We start from the raw sequence: 26,068 nt of genomic DNA, 5'->3' as shown, positions 1-26,068 counted from the left end.
TTAGCCACAAGGGCCACATCCAACTCCCTCTTAAATATAGCCAATGAACAGGCCTCAACTACCTTCTGTGGCAGAGAATTCCAGAGATTTACCACTCTCTGTGTAAAAAATGTTTTTCTCATCTCAGTCCTAAAAGATTTCCCCCTTATCCTTAAACTGTGACCCCTTGTTCTGGACTTCCCCAACATCGGGAACAATCTTCCTGCATCTAGACAGAATGGACAGAAACATCTTCTGTCCATTCCCTCCACAGTGGCTGGCTGACCCACTGAGTTACTCCAGCACTTTGTATTTCAGTCAAGATTCCAGCACCTGCAGCTCCTTGTATCTACAGTTTAATTGCTGTTAGTTCAAATTGTATTGGAAGATTAGATTATTCACCAGACGTGCGACTCACCACACGGGGTGAGTTCCGGATGGTTGTGGAAAAGTCTTTGGATATCAGTCCTTATTCACCTCTTCCCAGCATTTCCCTGAGCCTGGCACTCTGACCATCTCACCATTCTGCATGGATACATTATGTGAAAGAAAAAATACTTCCTAATATAAAGATATACTGGGCAACATTTGGGGGTGGGCAGCACTTCTGTGTACGTATGTGTGTGATCTATATATATGTGTACTTGTAAGTATATGTATATATATAATCATATAACAATTACAGCACAGAAACAGGCCATCTCGGCCCTTCTAGTCCGTGCCGAACACTTACTCTCACCTAGTCCCATCTACCTGCACTCAGACCATAACCCTCCATTCCTTTCCCATCCATATACCTATCCAATTTATTTTTAAATTATAAAATCGAAACCTGCCTCCACCACTTCCACTGGAAGCTTATTCCACACAGCCACCACTCTCTGAGTAAAGAAGTTCCCCCTCATGTTCCCCCTAAACTTTTGTCCCTTAATTCTCAAATCATGTCCTCTTATTTGAATCTTCCCTACTCTCAATGGAAAAAGCTTATCCACGTCAACTCTGTCTATCCCTCTCATAATTTTAAAGACCTCTATCAAGTCCCCCCTTAACCTTCTGCGCTCCAAAGAATAAAGACCTAACTTGTTCAACCTTTCGCTGTAACTTAGTTGCTGAAACCCAGGCAACATTCTAGTAAGTCTCCTCTGTACTCTCTCTATTTTGTTGACATCTTTCCTATAATTTGGCGACCAAATTTGTACACACTGAACTTTTTTCTTCTCTCTCGTTAATTATTATATTTACAGTGAACTATGTTTATATATTATGTTGTGCTGCTGCAAATACGAATGTAATAGTTCTATCTGGGACATGTGACAATAAAACACTCTTGACCCTCTCTTGACTCAAAGGAAGCAGCATTTGGGTGGAGCGTATACATTGTTGTGGAGGACTGAGAGACAGGGCGGTCACGGTGGCGCAGCGGTAGAATTGCTGCCTTACAGCGAATGCAGCGCCGGAGACCCAGGTTCGATCCCGACTACGGGTGCTCTCTGTACAGAGTCTGTACGTTCTCCCTGTGACCTGCATGAGTTTTCTCCGAGATCTTCGGTTTCCGCCCACACTCCACAGGTTTGCAGGTTAATTGGCTTGGTAAATGTAAATATTGTCCCTTGGGTATAGGATAGTGTCGTCGCCAGGTTTTGGCATTCGATATTTAATCAGAGATTGTACTTATGTGTGGTAGGTAGACAAAAATGCTGGAGAAACTCAGCGGGCGAGGCAGCATCTATGGAGCGAAAGAATAGGCGACGTTTCGGGTCGAGACCCTTCTTCAGACTGATGTGGGGGTGGGGGGGGGGGGCAAGAAGAAAGGAAGAGGTGGAGACAGTGGGCTGTGTGGGAGAGCTGGGAAGGGGAGGGGAAGGAGGGAGAAAACAAGGACTACCTGAAATTGGAGAAGTCAATGTTCATACTGCTACCCAAGCGAAATATGAGGTGTTGCTCCTCCAATTTGTGGTGGGACTCACTCTGGCCATGGAGGAGGCCCAGGACAGAAAAGTCGGATTTGGAATGGGAGGGGGAGTTGAGGTGCTGAGCCACTGAGAGATCAGGTTATGTATTTGTAATGATATACGGCAATTAACTTCCTGATCTTTATACAAAAATATGGAATTTCACTGTACTTTGGTACACAATAAAAAAACTATTCTCCAATAAAACTATTGAATTGTTGAACTATTGAACCTCTGGGGCTGTACTATAAATCACCTGATGGTGGGATAGTCATTGCTGAGAAAAGTTCCAAGGATATTCGAGACATGCAAAAGCCATGAGCAGGTAATGAAAATAGAGGCTCCAATGGTCAAATATAGATCACGATAGATCATGATAGCAAGGAACAGCGAGGTAAAGGAATCTCTCAAGGGTCGTCACGAGAATGTATCTGATTAGGTCGGATGAGGAAGAGGGTATTCCTGGATTTGCTTCAAGGAAATCAACCAGGCCAGAAGGAATAGAGTCTGAAGAAGGATCTCGACCCGAAACGTTACCTATCCCTTTTGTCCAGAGATGCTGCCTGACCCGCTGAGTTACTCCAGCATTTTGTGTCTATCTTCAGAAGGAATAAAGCCATGGACTATTTCTAAATAAGTAAATTTAGCACAAGCATCTCAGATGCACAGAGTCAATAGACAATAGGTGCAGGAGTAGGCCATTCGGCCCTTCGAGCCAGCACCGCCATTCAATGTGATCATGGCTGATCATTCCCAATCAGTACCCCGTTCCTGCCTTCTCCCTATATCCCCTGACTCCGCTATTTTTATGATCCTCTTGCCCAGAGTAGGTGAATCGAGGACCAGAGGACACAGGTTCAAGGTGAAGGTGAAAAGATTTAATAGGAATCTGAGGGGTAACTTTCTCACCAAAAGGGTGGTGGGTGTATGGAACAAGCTGCCAGAGGAGGTAGTTGAGGCTGGGACTATCGCAACATTTAAGAAACAGTTAGACAGGTACATGGATAGTGTAGGAAGGAACTGCAGATGCTGGTTTGGAGTGATCTGGGCAGGTGCGACTATTGTAGCTGCGGCATGTTGGTCGGTGTGGGCAAGTTGGGCCAAAGGGCCTGTTTCCATGCTGTATCACTCTATGACTCGATACACACAGAGTGCTGGCGTAACTCAACGGGTCATGCAGAATCTCTGGAGAAAAAGGATGGGTGACATTTCAAGTCGGAACCCTTCTTCAGACAGCGGGTGAGTCCAAAGAGGAGGGGGACCAGTGGAAATGAGAGAGGGGGGGTCATCACTGGATAGAAAAAGGCGGAGGTGACCGACGAAAATGAAAGAAAAGGGTGACAGATTAAATTACGACAGGTTTCAGTTATCATTCCCTAGAAGGGACAAAGTTAAATTAAACGTAGAGCTGACCAAAAAGATTGGGTGCAACAAAAGAATATATAACAAATTTTAGGCTGGTCAGAAATGGGAAGCTGATTGACTACAGGAAGTTCAGAGGAGAAGTGAGAAATTAATTGAAAGAAGGAAATGGTGTATAGACAGATGGCAAACATAAGAAGGGATTCAAAACATGCTCAGTCATTACACATGTAGGGGCAAGGGGGAACAGGGAGACACACAAAATGCTGGGACAGGCCTTTCTTCAGCTGAAGAAGGGTCTCGACCCGAAATGTCACCCATTTCTTCTCTCCAGAGATGCTGCCTGTCCAGCTGAGTTACTCCAGCATTTTGTGTCTATCTTCGGTTTTAAAGCAGCATCTGCAGTTTCTTCATACACAGAGCTCCAGACAATTGGAGAGCCAGATTGGAAGGAAATAAATGGAATAACACAATAGACAATAGGAGCAGAAGTAGGCCATTTGGCCCTTCGAGCCAACATCGCCATTCAATACGATCACTGCTGATCATCAAGAATCAGTACCCCGTTCCTGTCATTCCCCATATCCCTTGACTCTGAGTATCTAACTCTCTCTTAAATATATCCAGTGAATTGGCCTCCACTGCCTTCTGTGGCAGAGAATTCCACAGATTCAAATGTTTTTCCATATCCCAGTCCTAAATGGACTACCCCTTATTCTTAAACCGCGACCCCCTGGTTCTGGACTCCCCCCCCAACATCGGGAACATTTTTCCTGCATCTAGCCTGTCCAATCCCTTAACCCAGACTTGCTCCACAGCAGTTTGCACCCCAGTGGCATGAATCTAGATTTCCCTAACTTCAAGTAACCCTTGCATCCCCTCCCTCTTGTCCCTCCCCCACCCAAGTCGTCCTGCTGAGTTTCACTGTTCCCCACAGTCGACAATGGACCATTGTGGGCTCAACATTTCCTTAATCATTGTGCTGGATTTGATCTGTATTTTTGCATATCCTTTAATTATTTGTTGTACGTTTCATTTCCTTTCCCTTTCCTCTGACTCCAGAGATACTGCCTGTCCCGCTGAGTTACTCCAGCATTTTATGTCTGTCGCCTTGTTCCGACCCCGTGCTATCCCCTCCGCTTGTCCTCGTCCCGGGGTATCCTGCTCCGCTGGTTCTAATCCCAGTTTAACCAGGTACAGCATGTCCTAATCTCGGGTTATCCCTCTACACTTTGTCCCGGACCATCTGTCCCAATCCCGGGCTGCCCCTATCCCTATCCCGGGTTAACCTGTTACACCTTGTCCCTATCCTGGGCTATCCTGCCACACCTTGACCCTATCCTGGGTTATCCTGTTGTCCCGGTTTATCCCGCTCCGCCTGTCCCATTCCCGGGCTGTGTTTATTTCAGGTTGTCCCGCTACATATTGTCCCGGACCATCTGTCCCTGTGCCGGGTTGTCCCAGACCCGGGTTATCGCGTTCTCCGTCTGTCCCGGGTAATCCCGCTACACCTTGTCCCTGCCCTGCCTTGTCCCTATCCCGAGCTGTCCCTATCCCGGGTAAACCCGCTACACCATGTCCCTGTCCTGCCTTGTCCCAGTCCCGGGCTGTCCCTATCCCGGGCTGTCCCTATCCCGGGTAATCCCGCTACACCTTGTCCCTATCCCGGCTGTCCCTATCCCGAGCTGTCTCTATCCCGGCTGTCCCTATCCCGGGCTGTCCCTATCCCGGGCTGTCCCTATCCCGGGTAATCCCGCTACACCTTGTCCCTATCCCGAGCTGTCCCTATCCCGGGTAATCACGCTACACCTTGTCCCTGTCCTGCCTTGTCCCAGTCCCGGGCTGTCCCTATCCCGGGCTGTCCCTATCCCGGGTAATCCCGCTACACCTTGTCCCTATCCCGGGCTGTCCCTATCCCGAGCTGTCCCTATCCCGAGCTGTCCCTATCCCGGGCTGTCCCTATCCCGAGCTGTCCCTACCCCGGGCAGTCCCGCTAAACACCATGTCCTATCCCGGGTTTAGCCCGGTCTATCCCGGGCTACGGGACCGCCTACTCCCACCCATTTGTACGAGCGCACCGTCAATTACACGTCCGGCCAATGGGAGGGCGGTAGGGGAGGGGCCAGGCAGCGGGATAGGCGCGGCCCGAACGGCCGCCGGAGCTGTGAGGTGTCGCCCAGTCTCCGCTGCCCCGCCGACCGACTCTCAGACCGGGGCTGGCAGACCAACGCCGTCTCTCCTGCCCTGACCTGACCTGGGACCCATCGCCGAGGGGAGCTGTTGCCGACACTGCCCAAGGTAGGACAACCTCTCATATTAAGATCCACAGCGCCCAGTCAGAAACCAGCCTCTTACATCTAAACAAACCAGTCTGAATGAAGAGTCTCGCCCCGAAATGTCACCCACTCCTCTCTAGAAATGCTGCCTGTCCCGCTGGGTTAATCACTCCAGCGCTTTGTGTCTGTCCCTGAGGGTTTCATATATCAACAGCAGTCGTTGGTGTTAGAAAGTCGCGTTAGCGTGTCTTACGGTAAACAAGCAGTGGGTGGCAGCAGTCAAATGTTAGAAATTTAGAAAATAGGTGCAGGAGGCCCTTCGATCCAGCGCCACCATTCAATATGATCATGGCTGATCATCCAAAATCAGTACTCTGTTCCTGCTTTCCCCCCATATCCCTTGATTCCATTAGCCCTAAGAGCTAAATCTAACTCTCTCTTGAAAACATCCAGTGAATTGGCTTCCACTGCCTTTTGTGGCAGATAATTCCACAGATTCACATCTCTCTGGATGAAAAAGTTTCCCCTCAATGAATGAGGCCTACTCCTCATTGTTAAACTGTGACCCCAGGTTCTGGACTCCCCCCCCCCCCCCCCCCCCCCCCTCGAACATGGGGAACAGTTTTCCTGCATCTAGCCTGTCCAATTACATAAGAATGATAAATGTTGCATAATTTACGGCCTAATCCTAAAGCCTAAAGCTCAAGAACACAACAGGTCAGGCAGCATCTGCAGACAGAAATGGACAGGTGACATTTCAGGTCAGGATCATTCATCAGTCCTGACCCGAAAACATCACCTGTCCATTTCCCTCCACTGATGCTGCCTGACCCACTGAGCCCTTCCAGCGGTTTGTTCTTTATTTAACAAGACGGCATGGTGGCGTAGTGGTAGAGCTACTCCCTCTCGGCGCCAGAGACTCGGGTTCGATCCTGACTACGGGCGCTGTCTGTACGGAGTTTGTACCTTCTCCCCGTGACCTGCGTGGGTTTTCTCTGAGATCTTCGGTTTCCTCCCACACACCAAGGACGTACTGGTTTGCAGGTTAATTGGCTTGGTATAAATATAAATTGTCCTTAGAAACATAGAAACATAGAAAATAGGTGCAGGAGGAGGCCATTCGGCCCTTCGAGCCAGCACCGCCATTCATTGTGACCATGGCTGATTGTCCCTTATCAATAATCCGTGCCTGCCTTCTCCCCTTATCCCTCGACTCCACTAGCCCCTAGAACTCTATCTAACTATCTAACTTAGTATGGGTAGGATAGTGTAAGTGCGTGGGGATCGCTGGTGGGTACAGACTCAGTGGGCCGAAGGGCCTGTTTCCTAGTATTTCTAAACTAAACTAAAAATTCCAAAATCTGCAGTTATCTGTGACTTCAAATGTTTTGTGTTGGTACTCGCAGAAAATGTAGACAAACTTGACAGTAAAGAGAAGCCAGTTTAGTTTCAACCCACAGGTCACAATGTTTTGGGAACAGTATGACTCAGCAGATTCACATAAGGATGGTATGTGACGTCATGGTGGTGGGTTAAAAGACCAGAGAGTTGGGCTAGCTTTAGTTTAGCTGGGCTTGTATACTCTGGAGTTTAGAAGGATGAGAGGGTATTTCATTGAACCATATAATATTGTTAAGAGCTTGGACACGCTAAAGGCAGGGAAACATGTTCCCGATGTTGGGGGAGTCCAGAACCAGGGGCCACAGTTTAAGAACAAGGGGTAAGCCATTTAGAACGGAGACGAGGAAACACTTTTTCTCACAGAGAGTTGTGAGTCTGTGGAATTCTCTGCCTCAGAGGGCGGTGGAGGCAGATTATCTGGATGCTTTCAAGAGAGCTAGATAGGGTTCTTAAAAATAGCGGAGTCAGGGGATATGGGGAGAAGGCAGGAACGGGGTACTGTTTGTGGATGATCGGCCATGATCACATTGAATGGCGGTGCTGGCTCGAAGGGCCAAATGGCCTACTCCTGCACCTATTGTCTATTGTCTATTGTCTTTAGTTTAGTTGAGAGATACTGTGTGGAAACAAGCTGAGTCGGTGCCGATCAGCGATCACCCGTACACTAGTTCGATACTACGGACTAGGGTAAATTTACAGTAACCACTTCACCTGCAAACCAGCACTTCTTTTGAATGTGGGGGTGGAACTCGATTAGCAAGGGTGCCAGGGGTTATGGGGAGTAGGCAGGAGAATGGTGGTGAGAGGGAGAGATAGATCAGCCATGATTGAATGGCGGTAGACTTGATGGGCCGAATGGCCTAATTCTGCTCCTATAACTTATGAACATGAAACCGGAGCACCGGGTGAAAACCCACGCGATTGCACAGGCAAAACGTGCAAACTCTGCACAGACAGCACCCGTAGTCAGGATCGAACATGGGTCTCTAACGCTCTAACGCTTGTGCCACTGTCACTGGGTCATTTGTCTTTTGAACAGAGTTGGTGTCATTATTTGTAACTTTGCTGGGTGTGTATTTGTAAGACCGTACATGCACTCGTAACGTTAGTGCATTCTCTCGTAATGTTAGTGCTTTGTCTCGTAATGTTCGGAGACTAGTGTCACAGTGAACCTTTGGAACCTATCACTTTGTGGCCCTTGACTTTTAACTGCACTTTCTCTGTAATAGTAAAACAATATTCTGCACTTTGCTTCCTTTCCCTTTTTGCCTCATCTGTTGTAATCATACATTGTTTGATTGTAATCAGATGATTTGCAGAGATAACATGCAAACAAACTTTGCATTGCATCCTACTTTGCTTTGCATTGCACCCCACGTGACACCCACAAACCAATACCAATATCTTAACTCGTACCAAGATTGCCTCTTATATTTCTGCACTCTGGGGAATATTGGCTTGTGTAGGAAGGAACTGCAGATGCTGGTTTCAACCGAAGATAGACACAAAATACTGGAGTAACTCAGTGGGACAGGCAGCATCTCTGGAGAGAAGGAATGCGTGATGGTTCGGCTCGAGACTTCTTTTTTAATCTCTCCTTATGGAACTGACCCGCCATCTCGGGAGTTGGTTTGGTGACCCTTTGCTTCCTTGCCCAGTGAGTAATGGGGATCAAAGCCAGAGCCACAATGCTCCAGGTGTGATCTCAGCAAAGCTCTGTATACCTGTATTAGACTTTGTTACTCCTGCAATCAGGTCATAAAGCCATATAGTCGCAAAATAAGGAAACAAGCCTTTCAGCCCAACTTGTCCATGCTGGCCATGATGTCCTTCTAAGCTAGTTCCATTTAGAGACAATAGACAATAGACAATAGGTGCAAGAGTAGGCCATTCGGCCCTTCGAGCCAGCACTGCCATTCAATATGATCATGGCTGATCATCCCCAATCAGTACCCCGTTCCTGCCTTCTCGCCATATGCCCGGATTCCGCCTCCAGAGAATTGGCCTCCATTGCCTTCAGAGGCAGAGAATTCCACAGATTCACAAAAAGTTTTTCCCCATCTCCGTTCTAAATGGCCTACCCCTAATTCTTATACTGTGGCCCCTGGTTCTGGATTCCCCCAACAAGTTTCCTGCCTCTAGTGTGTCCAACCCCTTAATAATCTTGTATGTTTCAATAAGATTTCCTCTCATCCTTCTAAATTCCAGAGTATACAGGCCCAGCCAGTCCATTCTATCAGCATATGACAGTCCCGCCATCCCGGGAATTAACCTTGTGAACCTACGTTGCACTCCCTTAATAGCAAGAATGTCCTTCCTCAAATGTGGAGACCAAAACTGCACACAATACTCCAGGTGTGGTCTCACTAGGGCCCCGTACAACTGCAGAAGGACCTCTTTGCTCATATTGCTCTCAACATTTCCTGATATAAACCTATCCAAATCCTCCAACAACAATCAAGATTCCAACCCCCGCAGTGTCATATGTCAGCATTCACACCCCCGTCATTCCCTCTTCTCCCATCTCCCGTCGGGCAGAACATGCAAAAGCTTGAAAGCACAGTGTACTGATAGCGGACTGAATGGACCTCTCTTTAGCTAAGAGTGTAGCCGATCTCCCAACCTACCTCATTGTGGCCCTTGCACTTTTTTTATCTGCCCTTTCTCCAGCTGTAACACTATTCTGTTCTTCGTTTCCTTTCTTTTTTGCCCCATCTTGTATACTATGACTGATTATATATTTATGATCTGCCTGGATACCATGCAAACAACTTTTCTCATTATATCTCAGTACACACAAGATTAATAAACTAATTTAGCTTAGTTTAGATTAGAGATCAGTGCGGAAACAGGCCCTTCCGCCCACTGAGTCCGCACCGACAGTCCGCTCCGACCAGTGATCCCCGCACATTAACACTATCCTACACATACCAGGGACAATTTTACATTGATAGCAAGTCAATTAACCTACAAACTTATACGTCTTTGGAGTGTGGGGTGAAACCGAAGATCTCAGAGAAACCCACGTGGTCACGGGGAGAACGTACAAACTCCATACAGACAGCACCTGTAGTGGGGATCGAACCCGGGTCTCTGGGCGCTGTGAGCGCTGTAAGGCAGCAACTTTACCGCTGCGCCACTGTGCTGCCCAAATGAAAGACACAAAGTGTTGGAGTAACTCAGGCTGCATCTCCGGAGAAATTAATAGATGACCTTTCGGGTCGAAACCTTTGGCTGAAGAAACATCACTTATTCGGTTTCTCCAGAGATGTTGCCTGACCTGCTGAGTCACTCCAGCATTTTGTGTCTATTCTCAGTGTAAACCAGCATCTGCCGTTCCTTCCTACACAATAATAAATTAATACCAATTTTAACATCATGACTAGGATTGCCAACATGTTCTGTACCCTGGGGTGTATGGGCTTGTCTACTCAATCTCACCTCATGGAGCAAACACACATTCCCCTGGAACTGGTTTGGCGACCCTTCTCTCCCTTGCCCGTTGAGAAAAGATCAAAGCCGCACCCACATATTTATGCGTTTAGTTTAGTTTCGAGATACATCGTGGAAACAAGCCCTTCAGGCCACCAAGTCCACGTTGACCAGCGACCCCCGCACACTAACACTATCCTTCACACACAAAGGACAATTTACAATTTTACCAAGCCAATTAGCCTACAAACCTGTACGCCTTTGGAGTGTGGGAGGAAACCGGATCACCCGGAGAAAACCCACAGGGTCACAGGGAGAACGTGCAAACTCTGTATAGACAGCACCCGTAGTCAGGATCAAACCCGGGTCTCTGGCGCTGTAAGGCAGTAGCTTTACCGCTGTGCCACCCTAATTTGTCTTATACAAGGCTGTGTACTTGTGCAAGACTTCTATACCACAGTCATGTTCACAAAGTCGTACACCAGGGAATTCTTCACTCACTCCGCCTGGACCTACCTGATCACCCGGTTGCTAAACACTTTAATTCCCCTTCCCATTCCCACACTGACCTTTCTGTCCTAGGCCTCCTCCATTGTCAGAGTGAGGCCCAGCGCAAATTGGAGGAATAGCATCTCATATTTTGCTTGGGCAGATTACAACCCTGTGATATGGATTTGGAGTTCTCTAACTTCAAGTTACCCCTGCATTCCCTCCCTCTCCATCCCTCCCCCACCCAAGTCACGCCAGCTTCTTGTTCTCACCCAGAAACAGCTAACAATGGCCTGTTTCCTTCATCATCGTTACTTTTTCGCATATCTTACATTCATTGTTCTTTATCTCTCTACATCATCGTCTATATCTCTCGTTTCCCTTTCCCGTGACCTTCAGTCTGTAGAAGGGTCTCGACCCGAAACGTCACCCACTCTTTCTATCCAGTGATGCTGCCTGTCCCGCTGAGTTACTCCAGCATTTGTGTCTATCTTAGGGAATTCTCTTCTCCATGCACCTAAAGACATCCTGTGTTATTTGTTCAATATCTAGATAGGCATATAGTATAGTAGGCATTGACTACAAAACAGATCAGTGTGTCCATATATCATTATATACGTAAATACACACATGAATAAATAAACTGATAAAGTGCAAATAACAGATAATGGGCTATTAAAGTTCAGAGTTTTGTCTGAGCCAAGTTTAATAGCCTGATGGCTGTGGGGAAGTAACTATTCCTGAACCTGGTCGTTGCAGTCTTCAGGCCCCTGTACCTTCTACCTGAAGGTAGCGGGGAGATGAGTGTGTGGCCAGGATGGTGTGAGTCCTTGATGATACTGCCAGCCTTCTTGAGGCAACGACTGCGATAGATCCCCTCGATGGAAGGGAGGTCAGAGCCGATGATGGACTGGGCAGTGTTTACTACTTTTTGTAGTCTTTTCCTCTCCAGGGCGCTCAAATTGCCGAACCAAGCCACGATGCAACCGGTCAGCATGCTCTCTACTGTGCACCTGTAGAAGTTAGAAGTCATAGGAGTAGAATGCCATTCGGCCCATCAAATCTACTCCACCATTCAATCATGGGTGATCTATCTTTCCCCCTCAACCCCATTCTCCTGCCTTCTCCCCATAACCCTTGGCACCCGTACTAATCAAACTTTAGTGTTGTGTGTAGACACTGTGTATACCTCAAATCACCAAAGCAATCAAGCTTTAATTAAGGTCTATAACACATGAATTATTACTACAGCAGTGTAATTTCTAACATTGTAAGTTGCGCATTTCACAAGACCAAGAAGTATGTAAAATGTCACTCGAGACAAAGGTTACGAGTGTTCTATTGTCAGATGTGCCGACAACGGAACGATGAAACTAAGAGTTCCCCAGCAGCATAACAGACCTCTATACACAATATTCATAGATAACATATGATAAACCAAAAGATCAATAAATGAATAACTCCAATGCCAAAAGCTCAAAGTCCTTCCTGCAACCAAGCCAATCCATATTTCCAGGTTTATTTAGTGTTTGTGGTTTTCAAGAACATGATTGTCGTGGGGAAAAAGCTAACCTTAAACCTGGTTTACGGGGTTGTTTTTTAACCTGGAGGTCACTTTTTTCAGACTTTTGTACCTTCTTCCCGATGATAGGAGTGAAATGAGAGTGTGGCCAGGGTGGTGTGGGTCTCTGATGATGCTGGCTGGCTTTTTGAGGCAGCGACTCCTGTAGATCCCTTCGATGGTGGGGGGGTCAGAACCCGTGATGGACTGGGTTCACCACCTTTTGTAATCTTCTATGTTCCTGGGTGTTTGAGTTGCTGAGTCAGGCCGTTATGCAACCAGTCAATACGATCTCCACTGTCCACATATAAAAGTACAAGCGAGTATTTGTCCGTGTACCTGCACGGAGGTGCAGCGGTAGAGTTGCTGCCTTACAGCGCCAGAGACCCAGGTTTGATCCTGACTACGGGTGCTGTCTGTAAGGAGTTTGTACCTTCTCAGATTATAAAAATCATGAGAGGAATAGATCGGGTAGATGCACAGAGCCCCTTGCCCACAGTAGGTGAATCGAGGACCAGAGGACATAGGTTTAAGGTGAAGGTGAAAAGATTTAATAGGAATCTGGGGGGTAACTTGGGGTGGGAGATTGTAACCTTCACGTGGTCCACCCTGTTTCGAGGAATGAAATCAACCTGGCGTGCACAATCAAATAAGATCAAATAGAACAAGTTGTCCTACAAATTTAGGCTGTGCACGCCATACGCAAGAAGAAGAAGGGGTAACATTTTCACACAAAGGGTGGTGGGTGTATGGAACAAGCTGCCAGAGGAGGTAGTTGAGGCTGGGACTATCCCATTGTTTAAGAAACAGTTAGACTGGTTCATGGATAGGACAGGTTTGGAGGGATATGGACCAGTGTAGCTGTGACATGTTGGCCGGTGTGGGCAGGTTTGGCCGAAGGGCCTGTTTCCACACTGTATCACTCTATGACACTACTCAACCTCCAAGGTAGGAGAGGTTAATGTGCTTCCTTTATCATTGCACCAATGTGTAATTCTGAACTGATTCCAGCATTATTGCCGTCTCCTATTCTATTTGTCTCACTCTATTCACTCACTGTAGAGTTGTACATGATCAATTTTAATCTTCCTTCTGTGCCTGTGTCACAATTTCCTTTCTGATTCATAGGCAAGGCAAGGCAACTTTATTTATATAGCACATTTCATACACGAGGCAGACTCAAAGTGCTTCACATAAAAACATGTCATACAATAAAATGAAATAATAAAATGAAATAAAATAGAAGAATGAAAAGAAAAGAAAGCAAAATTAAAAATGCATTATAAAAAGTGCAAAAGTTAAAAGTGCAATGTAGTTAAGATTTAGCTGAAAGCTAAAGTAAACATAAAAGCTTTCAGTCTTGTTTTAAAAGTGGTCAAAGTTGAGGCAAGTCTTAAATCTTCAGGAAGTTTATTCCATCTATTTGTTGCATAGTAACTAAATCCTGCTTTCCCATGTTTTGTATTTACTCTGGGAATCACTAACAGATTGGTCTCAGAAGCTCTTAGCGGTCTAGAAGGCTTATATAGTGAAGCATGTCAGTGATATACTTTGGTCCTAAACCATGTAGTGATTTATAGGTGAGCAGCAGGATTTTGAAATCAATTCTCTGACATACAGGGAGCCAATGTAAGGATTTAAGAATTGGTGTAATGTGTTCAAATTTCGTAGCCAGATTTGTGCCCGGATTCGGAATATAGTTTGACAAGTATTGTTGGGAAACACATTACAAATGAGGAACTGCCTTTATTTCCTGTGGGTTGTGCTGGGTGAGGGATTACAGCACAACCCACAGCTTCATCGGCTCCTTATTATCGCACGTACCAAAGTACAGTGAAACTCTTATTTTGCAAACAGTTCATTAAAATTATTGTCATACACATGTCCAGCCCCAGATTAAGTATTGACTCTATAGAAACAGCCCACTGAGTCCATATGCCAGTTGCCAGTACTTGATGCCATTTTCAAAGTCCCAGCCACAGTGTTCCTTGGAGATGGTTCACACTGTAACCACTGTGCGCTGGTGGATGGGGAGGCAGGGTCTGGGGTGACAATCAAAGGGGGCTCCTTACTCCATGATGGTCTGCATAGAGTGGGTGTGGGGAGGGTCTTTTCTTAGTGGGAGAGTCTAGGACTAGAGGTCATAGCCTCAGAGTACATGGACTTTGCTTTTGATAGGAGAAACATGTTCCCGATGTTGGGGGAGTCCAGAACCAGGGGCCACAGTTTAAGAATAAAGGGTAAGCCATTTAGAACGGAGACGAGGAAACACTTTTTTTCACAGAGAGTGGTGAGTCTGTGGAATTCTCTGTCTTAGGTGGAGGCGGGTTCTCTGGATACTTTCAAGAGAGAGCTAGATAGGGCTCTTAAAGATAGCTGAGTCAGGGGATATGGGGAGAAGGCAGGAACGGGGTACTGATTGGGGATGATCAGCTATGATCACATTGATCATCGCTGGCTCGAAGGGCCGAATGGCCTACTCCTGCACCTATTGTCTATTGTCTATTGTCTAAGGCAGCAGCTCTATCGTTGTGCTGCCCTTGATGTGTGGGCCTGAGGCTGGGGGATTGCTGCAGTGGGTGTGTAAGGGAGGTTTGAGGGTCTGGCTGACTCAGTGTGTTTCTGTGTCTCCCCGACAGATGCTGCTGGGGCTGGACCGGGTTCTGGGCTTCCTGCCCTTGGACTTCACCTCGATGAGAAGCTGCCTGTGGAGCGCTGTGGCCACCCTGCTCCTCATCTTCGCCATCAAGTCCCTGCTCGAGCTTGCGGTCCTGCTCAGGAACTTCCGCCAGAATTCCAGGAGGCTGAAATGCTTTGACGGCCCTCCGAAGCAAAACTGGTTCATGGGGCACCTTGGGATGGTAGGAAGTCTGACGGTTCACAGTCTCCCAATGCCGGGGACCTGGTGGGGCCCAGATACAGGGAGCAATGATGGATATTTAGTGCTGAGTGATGCTCTCCACTAGAGCTTTTCAGCGTACTACATCCAGATCCACATTTATCCTGTCCCCCACCACCAGGGGGAGGTGTCGGGACGGAGAGTGAGGCGCGTGGCGCAGTGGGACCCACCACACTATCCAGGCACAAAATGGCCGCCAGGCCTAGCACTACCTTAGGCAAGATTCTCCCTTGGCACAGACCTGCTGCGATTATCCCACTGCCCACAAACCGATGACCTAACCCGAACATTGCTGTGGACCATGGGGGACCCCGTTACCACTCTGTAAACCGCACCCACGTTTTGGGTGGAGAGTATTTTTCTCTCACAAGTAGAATTTGGCCCGTCGAGTCCACTCCGCCTTTCGATCATGGTCGATCTCTGCCTCCTAATCCCATTTTCCTGCCTTCGCCCCATAGCCCTTGACACCCGTTCTGATAGGAGTTCACAGGTTGTAGGAGTGTAGGGGTGGGGTGGAGTCGCGATTGGTGCCACTATCCACTTTGGTTCAGGATCTCCCCCCATAAACCCCCCGACCCTGCCCCTCCCACCCCTCGGCCTCGTTGAGTGTCCTCGTGTGTCTGTCCAGCCTGCCGTTCCCCTCCCTGCCTTCCCTCCCCCTGCTCCCCCATGCCCGTGTGTTGCGTTCCGCTCCGCTGTCTCCTGCTTCTAACGTGTTGTTTGCTCTTTCGGACGAAGGTTAATCAAAATGAGGAAGGGATGAGAAAGGTCGCACAGTGGGTGCTCGAGTTCCCATACACCATGAAGACCCGCTTTGGACCACTGATACACATAATCCACCTGTTTCACCCCGATTACATTAAACCTGTCCTCCTGGCCTCAGGTATTCTGGCGATTTAGACATTGTAGTCACTGGCTGGTTATTTAGTGAATGTGACGCTAGATTTAGACAAGTATCTTCCTGCAGTGTTCCCCTCATTGGAAACACAAACGAGCATTCGGAAACTGAAGCAAACATTGTTGGAAACACTCAGCAGGTCAGGCAGCATCTGCGGAGAGAGAAAAGGGGTTATTGATTCAGCTTAAAGGCCTTTCGTTAGAACTGGGATAAAGCCGTCAAATTAGTTTTAAGGAGCAAAGAGATGGAGTGGTGGAAGGAACAAAAGTATTTTTTTAATATTCATAAGTTCTAGGAGTGGCATAAGGTCATAAGTGATAGGAGCAGAATTAGGCCATTCAGCCCATCAAGTCTACTCCGCCATTCAATCATGGCTGATCTATCTCTCCCTCCTTACCCCATTCTCCTGCCTTCTCCCCATAACCTCTGACACGCATATTTAATCGGCCCATCAAGTCTGCTCCACCATTCAATCATGGCTGATCTATCTCCCCCTCCTAACCCCATTCTCCTGCCTTCTCCCCGTAACCCCCGACACCTTTGGGTGAGGTTTATTATTGCCACGTGTACCGAGATGCAGGGAAAAGCTTTTGCTTGTGTGCCACACATGAATAAAATCAAGCCAAGCCCAAACGAGAGGGATTTAGAAGAGAGGAGTGATTGCATGGGATGAGGGTATCGTCCTCTGGGTCCAGCACACAAAGCATGGCTGCCCTCCGTCACCATTGTGTATGTTGGGGTGAGAGGAGCGGCAGTGGGGGTGAGCTGGAGTGGACGTCTGGAATGTTCCCGATGTTGGGGGAGTCCAGAACTAGGGGCAACAGTTTAAGAATAAGGGGTAAGCCATTTTGAACGGAGACGAGGAAACACTTTTTCTCACAGAGAGTTGTGAGTGAGTGGAATTCTCTGCCTCAGAGGGCGGTGGAGGCCGGTTTTCTGGATGCTTTCAAGAGAAAGCTGGATAGGGCTCTTAAAGATGGCGAAGTCAGGGGATATGGGGAAGGGGCAGGAACGGGGGACTGATTGGGGATGATCAGCCATGATCACATTGAATGGCGGTGCTGGCTCGAAGGGCCGAATGGCCTACTCCTGCACCTATTGTCTATTGTCTATTGCTCAATGGGTTAGGATGGGCAGTTAGCGACAGACAGCACAGTGGTGCACCCCTCATCCTCCTGCACTCCAAGGACTAGAGTCCCAGCCTGCTCAACCTTTCCCTATAGCTCTTCAGTCCTGGCAACATCCTCGTAAATCTTCTCTTCCCCCCTTGACAGACACAAAATGCTGGTGTAACTCAGCGGGTCAGGCTGACGTTTCGGGTCGAAACCATCGTTCAGACTGAGAGTTCTCTGTTTGAGGAAGGGTCTCGACTCAAAATGACATCTACTATTCTCCAGAGATGCTGCCTGACCCGCTGAGTTACTCCAGCATTTTGTGTCTATCTTTGGTGCAAACCAGCATCTGCAGTTCCTCCCTAAATATTTCACCTCACCCAAATCCTGTTGTCATCGGCTTGTTGTGAAACAACCTGCTTCTGCATGTGTGGTTAATTATTCACTGGTGGAACGCACGGCACCTTCTGATCTTCACCTCTGGCACACATTCAGTGGGGCGGGAGAGCACGCTAGCACCTAATGCCTCCATGAATATAAGTTTCTCTAACCATGTAACTCCTGCATTCCTCTCTCCATCCCTCCCCTACCCAGTCGAACCAGCTTCTTGTTCTCACCCAGCAAATGGCTAACAGTGTTTCTTTTATCATCGTTTTACCATCTTTTTTGGATGGGGCGCCGGACTTTGCGCGCGACGTCGCACAGGCCAAAACCCCTCAGCTGGCCTGCCGACTGGGCTTTGTGTGCAGTCCAGCACCCGGGGCCAACTCATCTTCACCTAGCCACGGCCGAGTCGGTCAACGAATTGCTGTCGGGAATTTGTCCCTTATTTTGACCTTTTGTCCCCTATTTGGGAGTGAGAACGTTGGCAACCCTATACGGTTTCCTCCCACACTCCAAAGACGTACAGGTTTGTAGGTTAATTGGTTTATGTAAAAAGGACATTGTAAATTGTCACTAGTGTGTAGGATAGTACGAGTGTACAGGGTGATCGCCTGTTGGCACAGCCTCGGTGGGCCGAAGGGCCTGTTTCCGTGCTGTATCTCTAAAGTTTAAACAAACAAAATCTCGGCCAGGACATTAGGGACATAGAAACATAGAAACTAGGTGCAGGAGTAGGCCATTCGGCCCTTGAGCCTGCACCGCCATTCAATATGATCATGGCTGATCATCCAACTCAGTATCCTGTACCTGCCTTCTCTCCATACCCCCTGATCCCTTTAGCCACAAGGGCCACATCTAACTCCCTCTTAAATATAGCCAACGAACTGGCCTCAACGAACTTCTGTGGCCACCTCATCAACACATGAAATCAGCCCTTTATCAAAGTATTATAAGGTTATGATGACCTTCATGGTTCACTTTAACTATCCTTTTTCTAGAATAAAGAAATAAGTTAAACTGCGAATCCTAGTACCACAGATGGTTTTAATTGACTAAGCCTTCAAACTAAACTTTGAATTTGGGAACTGGCTTATTTTCAAGAAGGAAGCCCTGACCTCAAGTTCCTGGAAATACAATATTTGCATCTCTTGATACTATTTAAAAAAATATATGCAAATGATTGTTGGTGGCACGGTGGCGCAGCAGTAGAGTTGCTGCCTTACAGCAGCAGGGACCCAGGTTCGATCCTGACTATTCGATGCTTGTCTGTACGGAGTTTGTACGTTCTCCCTGTGACCTGCGTGGATTTTCTCCCAGATCTTCGGTTTCCGCCGTCCACACTCCAAAGACGTACAGGTTTGTAGGTTAATTGGCTAGGTGTAAATGTAAATTGTCCCTAGTGTGGGTAGGATAGTGTTAGGGCCTGTTTCTGCGCTGTATCTCTAAGCTAAAAAAGTTGCTTCTCCGAGTCTGGCCTCACCCTCCCCGGCCGCCCCTATCCCCACCCCCACCCCCACCCCATCCCACAATGGCAAGGACATAGAGAGCTGATTCCAACTAGAAACAAAAGATAATTAGACAGAAGTTTTGAGGCTGCACAGAAGGAGGGAATTCCACCTGTTATCTCCTGTTTAAAATTCGTTAAACATTCAGTTTAGGTTTAATATTGTAACGTGCTGCGAGATACAGTGAAAAGAATGACTCCCATTATCTAGCCTTGAATTAATCTTAATCTGATCCGACTTGGAAACCTTCCTCCATATTCTTATCAATCCTAGATTGCCCCATTATGGACTTTAATTGTCATTCCTCTTTATTGACTTTCCCTTGGGTGATGTGGGATTTGATCCCAGGTCACAGGTCACTGTTTAGTAACATAACCCTGTCAGGCTGCTATGATATTCCTATGATATTCCTCGCCTATCCTACGTTTCCCATTCCGGCTCCCACATTCACTATTCAAACACTTTCCCTTAAAACGGTGCAAAGCTCTCTGCCTGAAACTGAGACACACCGTTATGTGATCCGCCCTGCGTAGGAAGGAACTGCAGGTGCTGGTTTATACCGAAGATAGACACAAATTGCTGGAGTAACTCAGCGGGACAGGCAGCATCTCCGGGGAGATGGAATGGGTGACGTTTCGCATTGAGACCCTTCAGACTGAGAGTCAGGGGAGAGGGAAACGAGAGATATGGAAGGGGAAGGTGTGAAAACGGGAGATCAAAAGGCACGATCAACGAAAACATAGAGCAGATCATTGTTAGCTGAGGGGAAGGTGACAACGAGGCATACGAAGTAAAATTTAACTAGGATGGGGAGGGATAGAACTCTGCGCTTATCTCTTCTATATTGTGCCAGTATGTTGCTTTCTGCTCATTCTTCACTGTCTGTGGAGGAAGCCTGTTCCCATATTCACTCCTGTGTGAGCAGGATCTTTTCCAAGAGTCAAGAATGTTTCCTAGTCATACAGTATGTACTGATATGGGCCTATAGAATTCTTACATGCAGCAGCATAACACACCTGTAAACCCAATACACCCAGATAATGAACTACATGTTTTAAAATGAATTATTAATCCGATTAATAGGGCAGCACGGTGGTGCAGCGGTAGAGTTGCTGCCTCACAGCGCCAGAGACACGGGTTCAATCCCGACTACGGGTGCTGTCTGCATGGAGTTTGTTCGTTTTCCCATGACCTGCGTGGGTTTTCTCCTAGATCTTCGGTTTCCTCCCACACTCCAAAGACGTACAGGTTTGGAGGTTAATTGGCTTGGTGTAAATGTTAAATTGTCCCCAGTGTGGGCAGGGTAGCGTTAATAACAAAGGGTCACAGTTTAAGGATAAGAGGGAAGTCTATTAGGACCGAGATGAGAAAATCATTTTTTACACTGGTGAATCTGTGGAATTCTCTGCCACAGAAGGTAGTTGAGGCCACAGTTCATTGGCTATATTTAAGAGGGAGTTAGATGTGGCCCTTGTGGCTAAAGGGATCAGGGGGTATGGAGAGAAGGCAGGTGCAGGATACTGAGTTGGATGATCAGCCATGATCATATTGAATGGCGGTGCAGGCTCGAAGGCTCGAAGGGCCGAATGGCCTACTCCTGCACCTATTTTCTATGTTTCTACGTTTCTATGTCATATGCAGGAACACTGGTCGGCGCGGACTCGGTGGGCCGAAGGACCAGTTTCCGAGCTGTACCTCTAAACTAAACTAAACTAAACCATGGCACCAGTGCATAAAAACCTGGTCATAAATTCATGTCATAGAAGCAGAATTAGACCATTCGGACCATCTCTGCTATTCAATCATGGCTGATCTATCTTTCCCTCTCAACCCCATTCCCCTGCCTTCTCCCCATAACACTTGACACCCTTACTAATCAAGAATCTGTCGATCTCTGCCTTAAATAAGTTAATGGATGTGGAGAGGATGTTTCCACTACTAGGAGAGTCTAGGACCAGAGGTCACAGCCTCAGAATTAAAGGACGTTTCTTTTAGGAAGGAGATGAGGAGGAATTTCTTTAGTCAGAGGGTGGTGAATGTGTGGGATTCAATGCCACAGAAGGCTGAGGAGGCCAAGTCAATTGATTTTTTTAAAGGCAGAAATAGATAGATTCTAGATTAGCACGGGTGTCAGGGGTTATGGGGAGAAGGCAGGTGAATGGGGTTAGGAGGGAGAGATAGATCAGCCATGATTGAATGGCGCTGCAGACTTGATGGGCCAAATGGCCTCATTCTGCTCGTATCACTTCGGAATTTATGAATTTATGGAGAAGTCTTAAATTAGTTTGTTTTAGAAGGAACTGCGGATGCTGGAAAATCGTAGGTAGACAAAAGTGCTGGAGAAACTCAGCGGGTGCGGCAGCATCTATGGAACAAAGGAAATAGGCAACGTTTCGGGCCAAAACCCTTCTTCAGTTTGTTTTTGTGAGAGGCAGTGAGTACTGTTGTCTGAGGTTCAAGCCTTTGGAAGCAACCCCTCTGAACCATTGTCACCAAATAAAGCTCCCAGTTTGTGTTCAATCCTGGTCTTTCCTAATCTTGGCTGGGTGCTTTCTAATCCAAATCTATCTTTGTGCAGCAGTTTGGTGTTAATTAATCTGGCTCGGGCTTTCTAATCTGACTCACACTTTCTAATGTAGCTCAGCAGGCTTGAGTCAAATCAACGTTTCCCCTGTGTCTGCCACCTCTACATCATGGTTGCATTTGATTTGTGACCATCCCTCACTGCATGCCTAATGACCTCAATTTGTGTTTCCTGCAGGAAGGAACTGCAGATGCTGGTTCAAACCGAAGATAGACTCAAAAAGCTGGAGTAACTCAGCGGGGCAGGCAGCATCTGTGGAGAAAGGGAATAGGTGGCGTTTTGGGTCGAGCCCCTTCAGGGCCCGTCCCACTTGGGCGCCATTTGTGCGTAATTTACGCGACATCGTTTACGCGTCACGACGGACGACACGGGCGGCGCCCCAGTACAAAATCTTTGCTCGCCATCTGCGTGACGTGCAAATGACACCCACGTGGGACAGGCCTATTCTTTTTATCCACACATGCTGTTTGACCCGCTGAGTCCCTCCAGCTTTTTGTCTTTAACTTGTGGTTTCGGTCATTCCAGAGTTTCGGAGAAGCGAAGTCGATTCAGAAAAACAAATCCTGTTCCGTTGATTTATTCTCACTCTTTGATTTCCCTCTGCAGCTTTTCATTCCAATAAGCAGCGGGTGATTGTGTGTGGCCCGTGCCCACCAGCACTGGGTCGCTGGACGATGTTCCCCTCTGATGTAATCAGGGTGAATCGTGGACTTCACGTGGCTGATGACTTGAGACTCTTTGGTTAATTTCTCTCTCCCTCTTGCTCCCATTGGCTTTGTTCCATTCTAGATCCGCGGTTCAGAGGAAGGGTTAAGTGTGGTGAATGAAATCGTCAAAACCTATGTAACCTGCTGCGTCACCTGGTTCGGCCCCCTCCACCCAATAGTGAGGCTCTTCCATCCTAGTTACATCAAGTGTGTCCTTTTGGCTTCAGGTAGAGGAGTTCGACACGGAGAAATCCTTGGGTTGAGTTTTGTTTTAAACGTGCCATTATATCTGTGCTAACTCACGGGATCGCAAATTGTGTTTCAAGTTGGTAGCCGATGAAAGGTCCTCGATGTAAACATCAACTCTGTTTCTCTCTTGTGTAGCAAGGAACTGCAGATGCTGATTCACAGCGAAGATAGACACAAAATGCTGGAGTAGTTTAGAGATATAGCGCAGGAACAGGCCCTTCGGCCCACCGAGTCCGCTCCGACCAGCGATCCCCGCATGCTAACACTATCCCACACACACACACGAGGGACAATTTACGATTTTACCGAAGCCAATTAGCCTACGGACTTGTACGTCTTTGGAGTGTGGGAGGAAACCGGAGCACCCAGAGAAACCCCACGCAGGTCACAGGGAGAACGTACAAACTCCACACAGACAGCACCCGTAGTTAAACATTAACAGTTAACCTCTTGTCTCAGATGTTGTCTTTTGGAACAGGTCTTTAAACAGGTAAAAGGGAGTTAATTAAGTTTGACCAAAGCTTGATTTGCTTTGATGGAGAATCAGTAGAAACTACATAGTCGGGATCGAACCCAGGTCTCTTGCGTTATAAGGTAGCAACGTTACCCTGCATCCTCAACTGAGGAATAGATCGCGTAAAAGCACAGAGGCCTTTGCATAGAGTAGGGGAATCGAGAACCAGAGGACATAGGTTTCAGGTGAAGGAGGAAAGATTTTCACACAAAGATGGTAGGTGTATGGAACGAGCTGCCGGAGGAGGTAGTTGAGGCAGGGACAATAGCAACATTTAAGAAGCAATTAGACAGGTACATGGATAGGACAGGTTAAGAGGGGTATGGACCAAATGCATGTAAGTGGGACTAGTGTAGATGGGACATGTTGGTCGGTGTGGGCACGTTGGGCCTGCTCCCACACTGTCTTCTTCCTGCGTATGGCGTGCACAGCCCAAAGTTGTAGGACAACTTGTTCTATTTGATCTTATTTGATTGTGCACGCCGGGTTGATTGCATTCATCAAAACAGGTGACGGTTGCAATCTTCCACGCTGTATCACTCCATCACTGTATAACTCAGCGGGTCAGGCAGCATCTCTGGAGAAAAGGAATAGGTGACAATTCGGGTCGAGACCCTTCTTGAGCCTGTAGCGACTATGTAGATTCATGAAGGGTCTGGACCCGAAACATCACCTATTCCTTTACTCCAGAGATGCTGCCAGACTCACTATGCTGCTCTAGATGTCAGTTGATCTACATCGGTGAGACCAAGTGTAGGCTTGGCGATCGTTTTGCCGAACACCTCCGCTCGGTCCGCATTCACCAGCCTGATCTCCCGGTGGCTCAGCACTTCAACACCCCCTCCCATTCCGAATCCGAACTCTCTGCCCTGGGCCTCCTCCATGGCCAGAGTGAGCACCACTGGAAATTGGAGGAGCAGCACCTCATATTCCGCTTGGGCAGTCTGCACCCTAGCGGCATAAACATTAAATTCTCCAATTTCCGGTAGCCCTTGCTGTCTCCTCCCCTTCTCAGCTCTCCCTCAGCCCTCGGGCTCCTCCTCTTCCTTTTTCCTTTCTTCTCCCCACCCTACATCAGTCTGAAGAAGGGTTTTGGCCTGAAACGTTGCCTATTTCCTTCGCTCAATAGATGCTGCTGCACCCGCTGAGTTTCTCCAGCACTTTTGTCATGCTGCCTGACTTGCTGTTTCTCTCTTCACAGATGCTGACTGACCTGTTTGTGTTTCCCCATGGATTCAAGGCTTTGGCACAGGTCTCCAGTATGCTTAGACGATCTTTAGACAATGTTTAGTTTATAATTGTCACATGTGTACGGTGAAAAACTTTTTTGTTGCCTGCTATCCAGTCAGTGGAAAGACTGTACATGATTACAATCAAGCAATCCGCAGTTGTGTCTGAGTGTTGCCCCTCCAGATACCTATAGGGCAGAGTTCCACGAAGAGAGGCTGCTTGTTTAAGCAATGATCCATTCTGCCTCCCACCGAGATTCTACAGGGACCTCTGGGGCGAGTTTCCACAACCTCTGTCAGGATGAAAGCGCGTTGTAATGGAAACCATCCAGAATAAACCTGATCTCTCAACCCTAAGCAAAGCTTGCAAGAATCGACCTGATGTGTAAAATATTCATGACCCTAATTAAGTCCCAAACAGTAGTGACATGGTGGCACAGCGGTAGAGTTGCTGCCTCACAGCGCCAGAGACCCGGGTTCAATCCTGACTATGGGTGCTGTCTGTACAGAGTTTGTACGTTCTCCCTGTGACTGAATGGGTTTTCTCCGTGAGCTCTGGTTTCCTCCCACACTCCAAAGTCAAGTCAAGTCAAGTTTATTCGTCACATACACACACGAGATGTGCAGTGAAATGAAAAGTGGCAATGCTCGCGAATTGTGCAAAAAAACAAACAACCAAACTACAAACAGAATGGAACAGAATCACATATTCACATATTACATATTTGTGGGAGGGAAGAAAAAGGAAAAAAGAGCAATTTTAAAAAGACACCAAAAAAGAAAAAAGAGCAATTTTTAAAAGATTTGTAGGTTAATTGGCTTCAGTAACATTGTAAATTGTAAAATTGCGTAGGATTGTGCTGGTGTGCGGAGTGATCGCTGGTCGGCGCGGGCTTGGTGGGCCGAAGGGCCTGTTTCACACTGTATCTCTAAACTAAACTCAACTCAAGTTTAAATGACCCTGAAAAGTCACAGCATAAACCCAGTCAAAGAGCTGAATCTAGGGGAGTAATTAAGTCCGGATTGGAAGCAGGTCGCCTGAGACCCTGAGGGACTTCCCAACCTCAGACACATTTGGTTTAATTTAGTTTAGAGATACAGCACAGAAACAGGTCCTTCGGCCCGCCAAGTCCGCGCCAACCAGCGATCCCCGCACACTTCTCCTTCTTCTTGCGTATGGCGTGCACAGCCTAATAGTTCTAGGTGAAGGATAGTCATCCAGGCCAGGACAGCATCAGTTACTGGGTGGATGGCTTTGATGCCCCCAGGGAAAAGCAGTCATTCACGATGCGTGGGATGGTCTGCTGTCTGTCACCCCCTACTTATAATGGATGGGATTTATATAGCGCCTTTCTAATACTCAAGGCGCTTTACATCGCATTATTCATTCACTCCTCAGTCACACTCGGTGGTGGTAAGCTACTTCTGTAGCCACAGCTGCCCTGGGGCAGACTGACGGAAGCGTGGCTGCCAATCTGCGCCTAAGGCCCCTCCGACCACCACCAATCACTCACACACATTCACACACAGGCAAA

The 26,068-nt window shown here is 47.5% G+C and overlaps 1 protein-coding gene across 2 annotated transcripts in view; it reads left to right on the top strand.

Moving 5' to 3' along the window:
- The first annotated feature begins 5,408 nt into the window (after window positions 1–5,408).
- LOC116991821 (cytochrome P450 4F22-like) overlaps window positions 5,409–26,068 on the top strand; it is a 36,623-nt gene continuing 15,963 nt past the window's right edge. Inside the window, exons 1-3 of one of the 2 annotated variants that reach the window (XM_033050787.1) lie at window positions 5,409–5,591; window positions 15,092–15,313; window positions 22,624–22,768. In XM_033050787.1, the coding sequence (XP_032906678.1) occupies window positions 15,092–15,313; window positions 22,624–22,768 (367 nt within the window). In that variant the 5' untranslated portion in view covers window positions 5,409–5,591. Of the gene's footprint in view, window positions 5,592–15,091; window positions 15,314–16,089; window positions 16,235–22,623; window positions 22,769–26,068 lie in introns of both variants that reach the window. The other variant, XM_033050786.1, reaches the window with a different exon arrangement.

This window comes from Amblyraja radiata, chromosome 35, assembly GCF_010909765.2.
Source record: "Amblyraja radiata isolate CabotCenter1 chromosome 35, sAmbRad1.1.pri, whole genome shotgun sequence".
Classification (NCBI taxonomy): Eukaryota; Metazoa; Chordata; class Chondrichthyes; order Rajiformes; family Rajidae; genus Amblyraja; species Amblyraja radiata.
Note: the sequence above shows the minus strand (reverse complement) of the source record. Positions and strands in the feature narration are given on the sequence as shown.